We start from the raw sequence: 16,845 nt of genomic DNA on the forward strand, positions 1-16,845 counted from the left end.
ACAGGGTCAATGATGTCACTGTTAATGATGGGCATGGGCTGGCTGACATCACAGTAACTCCTCCCATGTCCATCAAGAATGTTTCTATAAACTTAAAGCATTTTGAAAATCATCTCAATACTTAATTCCAGACCAAGGATCTTCACTGGGTAAGTGTTTTGTATTTCTTTAAAGATTTGTTCTTCTTTTATGTTTTATTTAAACATACTATTGATACATACAATTAAAAATGTTAAATATATTATAAGGTAACACTTTATTTTGATGGTCCATTTGAGTATTAGTAGGCTGTCGGCTTAATATCTGTTGATGCTGTTACTTCAACAATTACTTAACTGACTATAAGAAACTTTGCAAGTGCATGTCAATTTACACTAACCCTAACCCCAACCTAACATTCTACTTATAATCTAATTAGTTGGCATGTAGATGCAATGTAGCTTAAATTCAAAAAACGCACCATCAAAATAAAGTGTGACCTATTATGAATATATACACCACAACAAAATGTCTTTGCCAGAAGAATTTCAATTGATTATGTTAATATATGGAGTAAAGCAGGTTGAAAATTTGACATTACTGTCAGCTCAAACTTACCGTAAGGTTATCCTTAAGTCTTGTCCACAGACAGCTCTCTGTGTAGATTGGCATCTGTTTGCTGGCAGTTTGAGATAACACAAATTAAATGACAGAACCTGTCGCTTTACTGACACCTGAACTGGAACAAAGTACATTTTATGCAGTTAAGACTTACCTCTACACCAGAGACACAGTTTTAGTTAATAGCCTGAAGGCTGATACATAAACTATGTCAAATACTTTTGGCTACTGCTCAGCTGTAGGCTGAACCAGACTGCTGCATTACTTGCTTACGGAGGTGGGAGAATATGAAACTAAACACACATGAATAGGCAGTTTTATTTTTGGTTCATTTTTAATGTCTCATTTAAAATCTTCGAGGACAAAAACATGAAAATATTCAATTCTTAAAATACATTTAGTAATATTATTATTATTAATTAATAATTAAGTAACTATTTTATGTTAATCATGACTAAAAGTACAAATATTTTATATCGTGCTGATTATCTGCCTGATATCCACGAGATACACATAACTTCTGTTAAATACAACACATAATGATTCAATTGTCTTAGACAGCTATAATCAAAGTAAATTTAAGCACAAATGTAATTTTTTATCATTGATTTGGAGGTGACTTGACAAAGAATGTAAAATGCTTGTGTGAATTTGTTCCATTAATCATTATGTCCTCTTTACACAACCTATTTTTATCAGTAAAAAGCTACACTTAAGGGGAAAGTCATGGCATCAGACGGTGGCTTTCCGGCAAGTTTTTATGGTGAACCGGGTGTCCTTGGGCTCCTGGCCAATGGCATCAGTGCTTTCCTTGTGCTACTGCAGAACTTCCATGGGGCCAGGACTGGTGTTCCTGCAGAAGGAGTGGAGAATATATTAGCAGGTGTTGTGCATTGATATAATATTTATTTTATAAATAGTTAATATATAATTAATGTATAATTTAACAAAATTTTTTCAGTTTCAGCTTAACTCAGTAAATAATCTTATGTTCATTTATACAGGTGTCCATCTTATTCTAATTGGTGGGCTGTGTCAGCTTGTGGCAGGCTTGCTGTCCTTCCGAAAATATGACCATCTAAGTGGAACGTCATTTGTAGGATATGCAGCTCTGTGGGCGAGCTATGGGGCCACAAGAATTTATCTCGGTGCTAACCAACAAAGTCCAAACCCATTCAATGAATCATCAATGGCAAATAGTACATTTCTAGATATGAACACAAACACAGGCAGTATCAATACAACTGACATTCCCTTGTACATCAAGGAGTCTGCCATCGCTGGGCTGGTCCCTTACATCCTGCTTTCCTTCCTTCTGGCCTTTTGTTCAGCAACAGTAAATTATATAATGCCCTTTGTGTTTGGTGCCATCACTCTCACGCTCATATTTGAAGCTGTGGGTCTAGTAGCAGGGTGGGCATTAGTTGTCTCTGGCATTCTGGAGCTTCTAATCTTGCTCTTTGCCATATATGGCTCATCAGCACTGCTAATCAAAGGACTGACCCAACGTTATGTGCTAAAGGGTTTTGGAAACCCTCTCTTTAACGTGCTGCTTCTAGGAACCACCAATGCCGGCAGCTCCCAAAGCCTAGGTCAAGAGAAAAAGAAGAATACAAAATATGCTGAACCAATGGCTTTGGGATTCTTCTGCGACACAGTCTCACCATTTATTTTCGCCTTTTATGCCTTCCATTACTTCCCATCAAACTCGGTAGCTGCTATCTGGATAACCATAAATTCCGCTGCTCAACTTTTATCCAGCTATTATGCGTATCTGCGTCAAGACTGCTACCATGCTACCAAATTTGGCCTACACTGCATGTTTTGGTTGGTGAAGACCTGGGAAGAATATGTGGTGTCTGCAACCACTGGCCAAATCGAAGCCGATAATGTAAGACCTGCCATGGTTGGCAACTGGTTCTTCTTGTCTGCTGCCTTGGTTTTCTGCATCGCGAGTCTAAACAAAGACACACTTGAGCTAATCCACAATTCATTTTTTGCCCTGGTGACAATATCAACCATATCCCAGATTCCAGTCAAGCATTACTACATGTTTTTTGGAGTGGCCTGCTCTCTGTTCACTCTCCTGTCCTTCTATGGCACCTTTGCACGCCTTATCAATACCATTGCTGAGAAGTCCTTGATTCCAGTTGGACCCCAACCTGTCTCCAATGAATCCCTGCAGAAACATCTCAGTTACCTCAAGAAATCTAAACTGATTGAGCCTGAGGATAAAGGTGCACAGATCCCCGATGCTTTATTCTACCTCTGCAATGGGTTGGCTGCGCTCTCAGCTATTCACAATAATCAGTCCAACCTGGCCTTTTTCGACCTAACTGTTCCTTGGGTGCTCATCCCAGGAGCCATTATGCAGGCCTACATCAGTCGACTACAAGTACAAGGTGGCCAGAAATTCGGCTCTGTTGTTCCATCCTTCTATGTGGCTATTTGGGCAACTTGGTGCTGGTTTCGGTTTGCAGGTAGGAAAAGATAATATGTCATGTGAACAATAAATAGAAATAATACAACAAGTAAATGTTCAAATTTAGAATATTAATGTGATGGTTTGTTTCCCTGCAGGACATCGCTTGCAATTATCCACAGAGTCAGCATACGGATTTGCTGCTGGTGCTATAGCATTCCTGGTCATCAATGCTTTCTTGATTCTAGTTGGTAGGTTTGTTTCTTAACACATGAGATAGCCTATCACAAAAGTATCTTGGAGTTTACAATTGGACTCTGTTTTGATTTTTTCACAGCTGCCTATGGCAATCTTGTTAACTTGGCATTGATCACTGTCATGGAGGTCATCATAGTTTGTTTTCTTCTCTCTACTCTTGGAAGGCTTCCCTATCAACTAGAAGGTACAGCAAAACAATACATTTTGTAATGAAAAGTATTGTAGACAATAAAAATGCAACAGCATAAAATAATGTGTCATTTTATCTTTTTAGTTGCCATGCTAGCAATTTTTGCCATCATATGTTTATATGGAATGCTAGCATCACTTGTGAATGGCATGTTCTCCAAGACTCTGATACCAGTAGGACCTGCCCTTATTAAGGTATTTGATTTATCAGTGATGACAAAATGTTGAAAATAAAAGCTTCCTACTAACGAATGGATTTTCCATATCTTAGGACAAGAAAAAGAACAAATCCGAGACCACGTATCCATGTTTAATTGCTAATTCCCGGGAAACCAGCGGACTCCTTAAGATTGCAAAACTGTTGGAAAACAATGGAGTGTGTGGTATTCCTACAGACACTGTCTATGCCTTGGCTGCTTCATGCAAGAACCCCAGTGCAATTGAGAAGATCTACACTATCAAAGTACATACTTTTCGGTTTTCCTAAAAATTGAATACGTATTAGCCCTTTGCCAACCGACTCATTGATTTCTGTCTTTGCTAGGACCGTCCTGCAGAGAAGCCAATATGTATCTGTATCTCAAGTGTGGAGCAGCTAGTAGCAGCTAAACCTCCCTTCAGCCCTCTGCTGTGGGAGTTCATGAGGAACGTCTATCCAGGAGGAATTAGTTGCATTGTTCCAAAGGGAGATTGGCTCCTCAAACTCGGTACAGTCATTGTCAACATTTTGTTTTAATATGGCCTAACTATATTTTAAAACTTGATATTTTTATCCAACCAAATAAAAATTTTAATTAAGAATTTGTAATTATATTGAAGTTGTTTCACATAAACACTAGCACTGTTACTTATCTGATTTTACTATTTGGATTTTTTCTTTCTAAAGCTGCTTTGACAATGTGTACTGTTTAAAAGTGCTATACAAATACACATGATTGACTGTTTTCTTCTGTAATTTTCACTGATTATGCTGATTGCAGGTGTGGGTCCTGCGTATGACCGTGTGGGGACGAGAGAAAGCATTATGATCAGAGTTCCTGACCACACCGCTACTGCTCACTTGTGCGAATTCACTGGTCCATTGGCCATTACATCTGCCAACCCAAGTGGAGAAGCTGACAGTACTCACCATGATATGGTCATCAAGTAAGTATACAAACTCTCAGATACAGTTATATAAGTGAATACAGACTTCACTGAACAGAAACATAATGTAGCCTAAACAAGGGTTTGTATCGGTTTATGTTTTACATTATCCAGTCTGTTACATTCACTTGAGAAATGTTGAGCATTGTTTTCTTTTGTCCTGAAACAGTCGTCTTGGCCACAAGATTGAAGGAGTCCTCTGTGATGGAGAATCTAATGAGGTGGTTGCGTCAACTGTAGTGAACTGCTTGAAAATAGATGAAGGTAAATTCATATCTCAGCTGATACCTCATAATATACACGCGTGTGTGTATTTAGTTATTAGTAATAACATGCATTATGTTCCTTTTTTAGGGGCTATCAGTATTCTTCGTGAAGGTTGTGTGCCTGCACTGAAAGTAAGGCAAATCTTCGAACGAGTGAAAAACAGCATGCTTTAGGTTTACTGTCATCGGATTTGACAGCACCTCCTGTTTCTTTGGTTAATGGAAGAATGTTTCAGACTGCACATTAAGAACACTTGACATGTAAATAGATACATTTTGGATCTTGCTTTACTGCATTATTAATTATTCTGAGCAAGAATCCACATATTGAAGTTGACATTATTCGTTCAAATTAAGTAAGCATTAGCTACCTTACTGCAGGTCATTGTCGAAAAAATGTTGTTATTATTGTATGAAGGTTTAAAAAGATGTAATATTAAAGTGTTTTATTAATGTATTGTTATTTATGTATTATTTTAATGGTTTATGCCTTTGCTAAATGTAAATATACAGAAAAGCTATGAAATGTTCAGTGAAAACATGAAGGAATGTGGATTTAAATTATCTTTGCATATGCTTATGTATATTATAAACAATTTAAATGATGACATGTATGAGGAATTTCTGTTTTGAGAAGTGATGTATGATTGAATGTCTAATAAAGTACTCTAACAAAGATTTTTCTGTCATTAAATTAATTAAAAGGCCTTTCTAAGGATGCTATCACATCAAAGGACCAAACTGTGGAAATATATGCAAAACACAGTCTGAACATAAATACAAATAAAATCTTGTAATCTAAATTCACATTCATTTGCAAACTACATGAATATATAGAACTATGTTTTGACTACATACAACATGTAAACAGCGTGAAAGTATGCAGATAATCGTTCCATAAATATGTACTATTTATAAACACGACTTCAATAATCATTCTGTGGGGAAAAGAAGATACTAGAACACATACATACATAGCATTTCCTTTACAAAAGTGTGGACTTGAATGAACATTATGAATATGAATACCATATATAAATACCCCTGAAAATGATTCAGGTGAAAGATGTGTTTCCATGTGAGTTTGGAAAACAAAAGTAGTTCCAAAACTCATCAAGCAAAACATCACTTTATTGAGCCAAATTTGGCAAAAAATATCTTTTTGATGTTCAATGCATGTGAACAATTCGCTAACGTTTATCCATCATTCATTATCACTATAATAGAACCCTTTCTTCAGTCAGTCTTTACAATAATATAAAAATGAAGATATTGACCATGGAACTGACATGGAAATAATGGATTTTGGTTGACTTACCTAAATGTGCTGGACCAGTTGGACAAATTTTCCAAATTCAATTATTTTAAATTAAGTTATATTAATTAAAGATACAGTTGAAGTCAGAATTATTAGCCCCCCTGTTTATTTTTTTCCTCAATTTCTGTTTAACGGAGAGAACATTTTTTCAACACATTTCTAAACATAATAGTTTTAACAATTTATTTCTAACACCTGATATATTTTATCTTTGCCATGATGACAGTTAATAATATTTTACTAGATATTTTTCAAGACACTTCTATTCAGCTTAAAGTGAAATTTAAAGGCTTAACTAGGTTAATTAGGTTAACAAGGCAGGTTAGGGTTATTAGGCAAGTTATTGTATGATGATGGTTTGTTCTGTAGACTATTGAAAAAAATTAGCTTAAAGGGGCTAATAGTTCTGTCCCTAAAATGGCTTTTAAAATGTTTAAACTGCTTTCATTCTAGCCAAAATAAAACAAATAAGACTTCCTCCAGAAGAAAAAATATTATCAGACATACTGTGAAAATGTCCTTGCTCTGTTAAACATAATATAGGAAATATTTCATTCATTCATTTTCTTGTCGGCTTAGTCCCTGTATTAATCCGGGGTCGCCACAGCAGAATGACCAGCCAACTTATCCACCAAGTTTTTACGCAGTGGATGCCCTTCCAGCCGCAACCCATCTCTGAGAAACATTCACACACACACATTCACACACACTCATACACTACGGACAATTTAGCCTAGCCAATTCACCTGTACCACATGTCTTTGGACTGTGGGGGAAACCGGAGCACCCGGAGGAAACCCACACGAAGGCAGGGAGAACATGCAAACTCCACACAGAAACGCCAACTGAGCCGAGGTTCGAACCAGCGACCTTCTTGCTGTGAGGCAACAGCACTACCTACTGAACCACTGCCTTGCCATTAGGAAATATTTAAAAAATGAAAAAATAAATTAAAAAGGGGGCTAATAATCCTGACTTCAACTGTATGTAATAATAATATAAGACATGCATGGTGTCAGTGTGGAAAGATGAATAAGTAAGATGAATAAAACTCTCCCAGCTTAGATAATAAACTAGTTTAGAGATGTTATGTCAGGGTGATTTATTTATTTTTTATTATAATTTTTTTTATTCGTGTTTTTAACACTGATTGTATAAAAGTGTGATTGCCAATGATAATTTAGCCTTCTCAACTCAAGAACATTTAGAAGTGAAGTTTATAAAACTTCACTTGATACTGATTTTTTTACTAGCAAATTAATAAACTTTTTTTTGTTTGTTTTTTTACATAAAAACAGCTTTAAAAACAATTATATTATATTATCTTATATTATATTATATTATATTATATAGGTTAATTTGCTGAATTTCACTTCTCAAATATAACACAAAATAACACAATACCCAAATGACATCAAATGGAGTTCTTCATCTCACAAAGTTCTGTTCAAAAGAAAATGTTTACTTGAGGACTTTCTTTTTTATTTTTAGAGCTGTTTATAAGAGCAGTGCATAAAATTGGCTTAAAATAAAACACCTACTGTATGAATACGTAATGACATAATGTTTGATTATCTACTGCTTAATATGTATTTCCTTTTTCCTCATTAACATTACAAAACTCTCTTATGAAAGCATGCAGTGTCAAGATTTGAAGGAAATATTTTACACAGAAATATATTCATCAAGGGTTACCATAAAGCACTCTCCCAGCTTAGGTAATAAACTGGTTTCATGATGTGCATCCGGGGTGACGGAGAGATTCTGAAAGTCAAAAGATACTTACTTTACTTATTTATTTGTCTATCTATCTATCTACCTATCTATCTATCGATCTATCTATCTATCTATCTATCTATCTATCTATCTATCTATCTATCTATCTATCTATCTATCTATCTATCTATCTATCTATCTATCTATCTATCTATCTATCTATCTATCTATCTAATCTATCTATTTGGTTACACTTTTTTTGATGGTCCTTTTGAGTATTGAGTATTAGACTGTCTGAAATAGACCTCTGAAATAGAGCCGAAGGAAAATGAATTAATTAATGAATGAATAAATTAATATTATATTATATGTATGCACTGTAAAAAAAAATCTGTAATTTTACAGTTAATTTCCGGCAGCTGGGGTAAAAAAGAATTAAATAACGATCATTAAATGACAGAAATTCACCGTAAAATAAGAATATAAATTACAGAAATTTACTAGAAATTTAAATTTGAGGAAATTTCTGTAATTTAATATCTGTTATTTTACGGTATATTTCTGTAATTAACAGCCGTTATTTTACTTTTTTCGGCACCGCAGCTGCCGGAAATAAACCGTAAATTATACGATTCTTTTTACAGTGTAGGCTAGCATGATGAATTTATTTCACATCTTAAATACAACACAGAATAACACAATATCAAGATGACATCAGATGTTCTTCATCTTACAAAGTTTTGTTTAAAAGAAAATGTTAGCTCGTCTTTTTATTTTTAAAGCTATTTAGGAGAGAGCAGTGCATAAAATTGGCTCAACATAAAATATCTATGAACACGTAGTGACATCATGTTTGAATTTCTATTTCCTTTTTCGCCACTAACATTCCAAAACTCTTATGAAAGTATGTCAAGATGTGTCAAGATTCAAAGGAAATATTTTAGGCAGAAATCTATTTATAAAACATTATCATATTGCCACACTGTAAGAAATAAAATCGTAAAAAAAAAGGTCAAATGACTGGCAGCTACGGCTGCCAAACAAAAACCATAAAATTATGGTAAAATGTCTTTGTTGAAATAAAGTGTAAAAAATAATAAATCTACAGATATTTTCATTCAAATGTTTACTGAAAAACAATGTTATTTTACAGACTGTTCCTAGATTATTACGATCAAATCTGTTCCATAAAGTTACATGCTAAGAGTTTTACAAAGAAACACTGTTATTATACAGACTTTAGATTATTATGATCAAACACCATCAATAAAGTGACTGCACTAAAAGTTCAAGAGAAAACTATTTTATTTAAAAGAATTTTCCCTAAATCATTAACACCTTTAATAACATGCCAATAACATGCCAAGACATGCTCATGATCATAATTTAATAGTTTTATTTTGGATCAAAAAATTTTGGAAAAAACAACAAACGAAATACAACTGATTAAAATTCTCAACTTTAAAATTACAGTTGTTGCATTTTAATGAATAGTATTTATGTAAAACATGTTTGAGTTATATGGAATGGATCAGTTCCAAATCTTAAATGAAATGGAACTGTAACGTGAATGGGACGCTGAGAAAGGAGTGCAGATCCAAATGCAGGTTTATTACACAGAGATGGTCAGGCAAACAACAGTCAACACAGGGGCAAACAGATGTAACATTATGCTGGGAATCCAGAGTCATGGTCAAATAACAGGCAAATGGTCAGTCCCGGTAGCAAACAATGTAAACAATTAACAAACAAAGCAAGGCAAGGCAAAAGAAGAGAAACGCGTCATAATGTTCTTAGTAACAGTATAACAAGACTAAGCAATTGGTCTATGCTGCTTTTAAAGTGCCTGTAATCAGTTCATAAAGATCCTCCGACTGTGTGTGTGCAATCAGCGGAATCCGGAACAGGTGCATGTGAGCGCACTTAGTGTATAACTTTATTGAACGTATTTGATCGTAATAATCTAGGAAAAGTCTGAAAAATAACAGTGGTTTTCTGTAAACATTTTAATGAGAATATCTCTAGATTTATTATTTTTTGAACTTTATTTCAACAAAGAAATTTTACCATAATTTTATGTTTTTTTTTTTGGCAGCCGTAGCTGCCAGTAATTTGACATTTTTTTTTACAATTTTTTATTTTTTTTTACAGAGCAAGTAATTAAAATTTATTACTTTCATTTTACGTCATTTTAAATGTACTTAAAAAAACAGGAAAAAACACTGTATAAATAATACGGCAATTTTATTGTATAAAACAGACAAATTGCTTTAATTTGTCATTACTTATAAAGTACATAAAATAACTGTCAAGCTGTTAATTTACAGATATTGTTTGTAATTTTTACGGATTTTTGAATATAATTTAAAATAACAGAAAAAATACTGTATAAATAATACTGTAATTTCCCTGTATAAAAAACAAAAATGTCAGTAATTTGTCTTTAATGATAAAGTATCTAAAATGAAAGTCAAACTGTGAATTTAGAGAGATTGTTTGTCATGTTACTAAGTTCTACATATAATATAATTTTAATACATATATATAAAATTTTAAATTACAAAAATTTACTGTTAAAAATTTAGGGATATATTCTGTAAAATTAGTTTTTTTTTTTTTTTTGTTACAGTACATGGTACTTATGTGATTCATTATTTCCTTTTCATAATCTAAAAAAAAACAATCTCAACCCTAATCAATTCAATTATAATTCCTAGGTTACGCTCTGTTCTATTATAATAGACACTTTGCTGATTAAAAATAATCACTCTGATTAAACATAATTGCTCAAAGCATCATAACTGCTTTCTATTAATGGCAGTTTTTTACTGTAATTGTCATCCAGTCTGTCTCCATGGATGGAATTTCCAACCAGATATTCTTTTGTTATTTCTCCTCACGTTTTTCAGACAATAAAAGCAAAGTATGCTGTTTCAAACCAGATACCTCTTTTTATGTGTCCCTTTACTGTAAACACCCTACACTCCAGACACCTGTCCCACTATGGAGCTTGGGTTACAGAGGCCAAGCTTCTCTCAGCTTTCACAATCACACGGAATCCTCGACACCATAAGGAAAAGTTGCCAACTAGGACTATAGCAGTTTCTAGCACACAATACTCTCTTAGTCACTGATATGGTGTGGAAAATGAGGGCTATGGTAACCCAAACTGCACTGTGAACACACTCTCAGAGTCAAACCACTGTAAACAGGATGCTCTAGGACGTTCTGCCAATTGCATGAGACATCATGACAGAATCTGAGAATTCAAAGAACAGGTTGTGCTCATCATAGACTGCAAGCAAATAAACGGGCAGGGCAGGGTCATTGGTTGACCTCCTCAAAAAACACCACATGAAAAATCAACACTTAAACAACCTGACACATCAGTCTTGCATTTTCACTGCGAGTTCCTGGAAAGAAGTTTCTTTATGCAAGAGATGCTGTCGTCATTCACCTCATCAGGGCTTTTGTTTAACTTATGTATTGGCATGTTTGAAAACAATGAGTCATTGGTTAAAGTGCTTATTTTAAAAGCTTTTTACTTCCTTCAGGTGAAATCCGACCCACGGTCCATTTGACTTCCTGTCAATCAAACCGTAAATGAAAACAAAGCGAATCTAAAAATCTGTACGGTAAGTTTACTGTTGCTATAACATTAGTCTATAATTAACATTAAGATTAGTTCCTCATTTTAGTTTGAGAACACGGAAACAAGGCCCCTAAAAAGATTTCCTTCCAGAAAATACCTGAAATAAAGGCAAATTAAATGTATGTTATACATTAAAAAAACTTAAACTTAATAATTCAAACAATTAAATAATTATTTAAATAATTGAAAATACATTTTATTTTTAAAATTTGTATAAATGAATCTTTGCTTTATAAAAACACACCTGACCTGATTCAGCTCAAAGGTCTCAAAGAAAATAAAAATCTAAATTAAATAATAATAATAATAATAATAATAAAAGAAATTCAAGTATATATTTGAATATTAAAATATAATAAACAAGTAACCCGTTGATTCAATAGTTCATATTTTACGATGTATTTGGGAGCTATTATTATTATTACCAAACATGATTTATCTATAAATTTAAAGTATCAATGACATGAATAAATAATATAAGATGATAACAAATCAAATAACTACATTACTGTAACAAGTAAAAATTAGTTTGACATTTTTAAATGAATTATTATTCTTAATTTTAGCTTTACTTATTTGCTTATACCGACTTTTATTATTCACCTGTTCATCCTTGTAAAGTGGTCTTGAAAATATCTAAAGTCTTATTGTTTTATAATAGTCATTTAACCTGACAATACATGAGCTAATAATGAACATATTGCTTTAATTTTTCATTCATTCATTTTCCTCTAGCTTGGTCTCAATTTCAGACATCACCACAGAGGAATAAACCACCAACTTTTCTGGCATATGTTTTACACAATGGATGCCTTTCCAGCCCCAACCCAGTACTAGGAAACTCCCACACACACACACACACACACACACACACACACACACACACACACACACACACACACACACACACACACACACACTCACTCATATTACGGCCATCCAGTTCACCTATAGCGCATGTCTTTGGACTGTGGGGGAAACCAGAGCACCTGGAGGAAACCCACGCAAACACGGGGAGAACCAGAAACCATCTTGCTGTGAGGTGACAGTGCTAATCACTGAGCCACTGTGCTGCCCATTTCATCAAAATAAAAAAAGACAAAAAGATATTTTAGTAATATATTAAGAAAAAAAAAGGAAAAAAAAGAAAAAAAAATATATAACAAAATTTAATGGGATCGCTTTGTAATATTTGATTTCTTGAATACATTAGTAAACAAGTAAGACATAAAAATATATAAATCTAAAGGAATTATTCATCTTAATTCTAGCTTTTACTTTTACTAATATATTTGTTTATCCTGACTTTTATTATTCATCTGTTTATCCTTGTAAAGTCATTAAACCTGACAAGCTAATCATGAATGCATTGCTTTATTTAGTTGCACAAAGTTTAAATAAACATACTTGTAAAGAAAAAAAGTTTTAAAGTTTGTGACTTCACTAATAAATAAATTAAATCAAAGCGTGTATTTCTTTACATTCATCATGTTATATAAAATAACATAAACTAATAAATGTCTTTGTTAATGAATTAACTAACACTAACAAATGTTACGTTTTTTGTCTAACGGATGTTAATATCTTAAGACTCAATATAGAAGTGACTGTTCAATATCAAACATTAGAAAAGGTAGATTACATAACACCGTAGTTCCCGGTTCCTTGAAAAAAGCTTGAATGTCATAACTAAGAAATTATTTTGAAATTTTGCCCGCATGACAATGCATGCTTTCCATCTGATCTATCCACATTTTTCTACAGCTAAGCATAATCATCGCTCAGCTTACATTGTTTTTTTTTTCTGGTTTCATTGTTAAATAATTTGTCATAAGAATGAAGGAAGTAGACTGCAGGAAGAAATCCTAAAATAAAACAGAATTATCTTTGTGCACTTAATGCAAATGTATGTCATGTCAGGGTTAATGGGGTGAAAAAATAACCAATAATTAAACATTCAACAAAATAAAAATGAATCATTTATCACTAGCTTCAGTGCTGATAGAAGTTATTAAAACAAGTTAAATTGAAACAAAAAAGGGTCTGACGTTGGCGCCTCCAGCCTAGTGGTTTAGTGTGCTTCTTCTAAGGTGACATATCGTCACCTTAGAATTATAAGGTTCTATCTGGCATTTTTGTGAAAATTTAATTACTAACATATACTTTTTAAATAACAACTTATTTACATTATGGGAGTTTTTAAATAAGTTGTTAACATTTTAAGACTTTTTATTTTTTTTAAATGTTACACTCATACTGCTTGCTATGGAATGCAAAAAGTTTGAAGCTCAACATCTTGAAATCATTCAGAACGCAGATACAACCTTATAATTCCCAGGTAAAGATATAGCATCAAGGTGCTCACAGTGACCCAAATTCCTAACTCAAGGTCCTTTGCCGATCATTCCTCTCTTCTCATGATTTCCTCTCAATTCACTGTTCTATCCATTAAAGGTTAAAAAACCCTAGGAAAATCAAGAGAAAGGTGATAATGCTCATAATATTTATTTAAATTAAAAATTCTCATTTCTCCCTGCCTTTGCGTGGGTTTCCTCCAGGTGCTCCGGTTTCCCCCACAGTCCAAAGACATGCGGTACAGATGAATTGGGTAGGCTAAATTGTTCGTAGTGTATGAATGGGTGTGTGAATGTGTGTGTGGATGTTTCCCAGAGATGGGTTGCGACTGGAAGGGTATCCGCTGCGTAAAAAATAGCTGGATAAGTTGGGGGTTCATTCCGCTGTGGCGACCTCGGATTAATAAAGGGACTAAGCTGAAAATAAAATGAATGAATGAAAAATTCTCATACATTGTTGGCAGAATCAAAGTCAGTAAAAAAGATACATAATTGGTACATAATAAAAGTGACTGTTATCAGGCAGTGTTTTAAATTGATGTCAGGAACATATTTTTAAGTCATTTTCAAAAAATCCAGAATCAATTTTTTTATATTATTATTTTTTATACTTTATTTTCCAGAAAATACAGTAACTATTCCAAACATATGCTGGAATAATAATTGGTGGTTCATTCCACTGTAGTGAACCCTGATAAATCAGGGACTAAGCTGAAGGAAAATAATTGAATGAATATTATTTTTATTATATATATATTTGAAATTGTGATTTTTTTTCATCAGATTAAAAGCATAAAACATATGCTCTTAATACTTCACATAAAGATTCCATTAATAAAAATAAGTTATAGATAATGTACTAAAATGAACAAACTGTTAAAATACATTAATTACAGTATGTTTTTCCATCTTTGTTAATGTTAGTTATTGAAAACACAGTTGTTCGTTGCACATTACACTGTCAAGCACATTGTTAAATTGATTTAAACATTCCTCACTATAAATAGTAACAGTTCTTGATCCCAGTGAGCTACAAACACAAATTATGTATCATTAGAAAGAAGACTTATTGGACTTTACTGTAGTAAAAGGGGACGTTTCATGCTTAAAAATGTAAAAAGATCTACATTGCGAAGTCATGAGAAAAAAATTGTATTGTGTTCAATATATATATATATATATATATATATATATATATATATATATATATATATATATATATATATATATATATATATATATATATATATTTTTTTTTTTTTTTTTTTTTTTGTCCATATACAAACACAGAAAAACATAAATGTAATGTCCTAGAAAAAAATATGCCTTGAAAGCCAAGTGTTTCATGAGTTGATTAACTCACAGTGCATTAACTAATGTTAACCAACTTTGGATTTTAATAATCTATTAGTATATTTCGAAGAACATGATTAAAAAATTTGATAAATGTATTGTTCATATTTAGATCATGTTATTAAACACATTGTCTAACATTATAACTAATGTAACTTAACTGTACAATTTGACCAGAACAAGATAAAAACAAGCTTCAGCCTTTTTTTTAAGCCATGAATCATTTAGTGTAGAAAACTGTTTGCAATCTAAAAAGCCTGCTCAAAGTCATTGCTTGAAGATTATCATACTAAATTTTAGTAGGATCATACTAAATTTTAAACTTTTAAGGAAGTAACAGTATTTATTTAGTTAATTACACTCTGTAAGATCTATAAAAGGTAAAGAGTGACCCAACAGAAAACAGAGATCTCAATGTTCAGTACGCAATGACGGTAAGTCTATGCTTTTTAAATACCAATGGACCATTTTGAGTAAAAAATTAACCCCAGCTGTCATTAAAAAGACCTCGGTACTCCAGAGACATACATTTGACGTCAAAATAATTAGCCCTCCTGTGAAATTTTTTTTTTTTTAATATTTCCCAAATGATGTTTAACAGATCAAATATTTTTCCACAGTATTTACCATAATATTTTTTATATCTGGAGGAAGTCTTATTTGTTTTATTTCTAAAACATTGTTCATAAAATAAAATCAGTTTTTAATTTCAATTTTGACTTCAACTGTATGTTTAAAAAAAGCTGAGTGGTTTTACTTTTTTTTTTTTTTTTCGAAAGAATTGATATAGAACTTACCCATTATTCCCATTATTTATTATTGTAACATTTCCTGCATTGCAGAATCATTTTTATCAGTATATTATAAAGATAGATGTGATTGAAGTCTACAGGTTTCAAGCAGTCTAAGAGAGGAAAGTGATGATTTCAACAAAGTCAAGCACTTTCAAAATCACTTTTCATCAAAACATATACAATGCACAGCATAAATGAGTAAACCACTTTTTTTCATCCATTTCTCAGTGAATACGGGCAATTTACATTTGAATAAAACAACAGAAAAATTTATTCAAATAATACTTTTAATGTTTTAGTTACAGAACATCTTTTGAAAAGGAAAGATTTAAATTTATGGAAAATACTGCAAAAAAACTTAGAAATTACATTTAAATATATATATATATATATATATATATATATATATATATATATATATATATATATATATATATATATATATATATATATATATTTTTTTTTTTTCTCTTGATTTTTGCTATTTTATTTTAAAATTTTTGTTAAATATTTTTCCTAACATATAAATATGGGCTACTAATTGTTTAATCATTATAAAGGTTAATTTGTCAGATTAGCTCCAGATTTGGCTTCTGTACTGAATAAAATAATGTATATGCACAAATATATTATTGTAAAGCATCGTATAGAAAAAAAAATTATTTAAATGAGAGATTTTGGGGGGAGGGGGGGTGTACTCATATATGCAGAGCACTGTTTGCTAATTGTGTGCAGTCATCCATTTTTAATTCATGTAATTTTAGACATACAGTTGAA

General features: G+C 32.3%; 1 protein-coding gene and 1 long non-coding RNA gene across 3 annotated transcripts in view; both read left to right on the forward strand.

Annotated features, from left to right (window-relative positions):
* The window catches only part of LOC147840776 (uncharacterized), a 1,215,461-nt gene that overhangs the window by 843,404 nt on the left and 355,212 nt on the right, over positions 1–16,845 (forward strand). The gene's annotated exons all lie outside the window — the stretch shown is intronic.
* si:ch211-153b23.3 lies at positions 117–5,559 on the forward strand. The gene is made up of 11 exons (XM_087281064.1): positions 117–149; positions 1,300–1,483; positions 1,605–3,080; positions 3,181–3,273; positions 3,360–3,464; positions 3,555–3,664; positions 3,741–3,932; positions 4,014–4,176; positions 4,450–4,615; positions 4,785–4,879; positions 4,970–5,559. Exons 2-11 carry the CDS (start codon positions 1,327–1,329, stop codon positions 5,053–5,055), a joined length of 2,643 nt encoding a protein of 880 aa, XP_087137190.1. The 5' UTR covers positions 117–149; positions 1,300–1,326; the 3' UTR covers positions 5,056–5,559.

The sequence above is a fragment of the Danio rerio genome, chromosome 14 (genome assembly GCF_052040795.2).
Source record: "Danio rerio strain M-AB ecotype USA chromosome 14, GRCz13ab, whole genome shotgun sequence".
NCBI classification, from domain to species: Eukaryota; Metazoa; Chordata; class Actinopteri; order Cypriniformes; family Danionidae; genus Danio; species Danio rerio.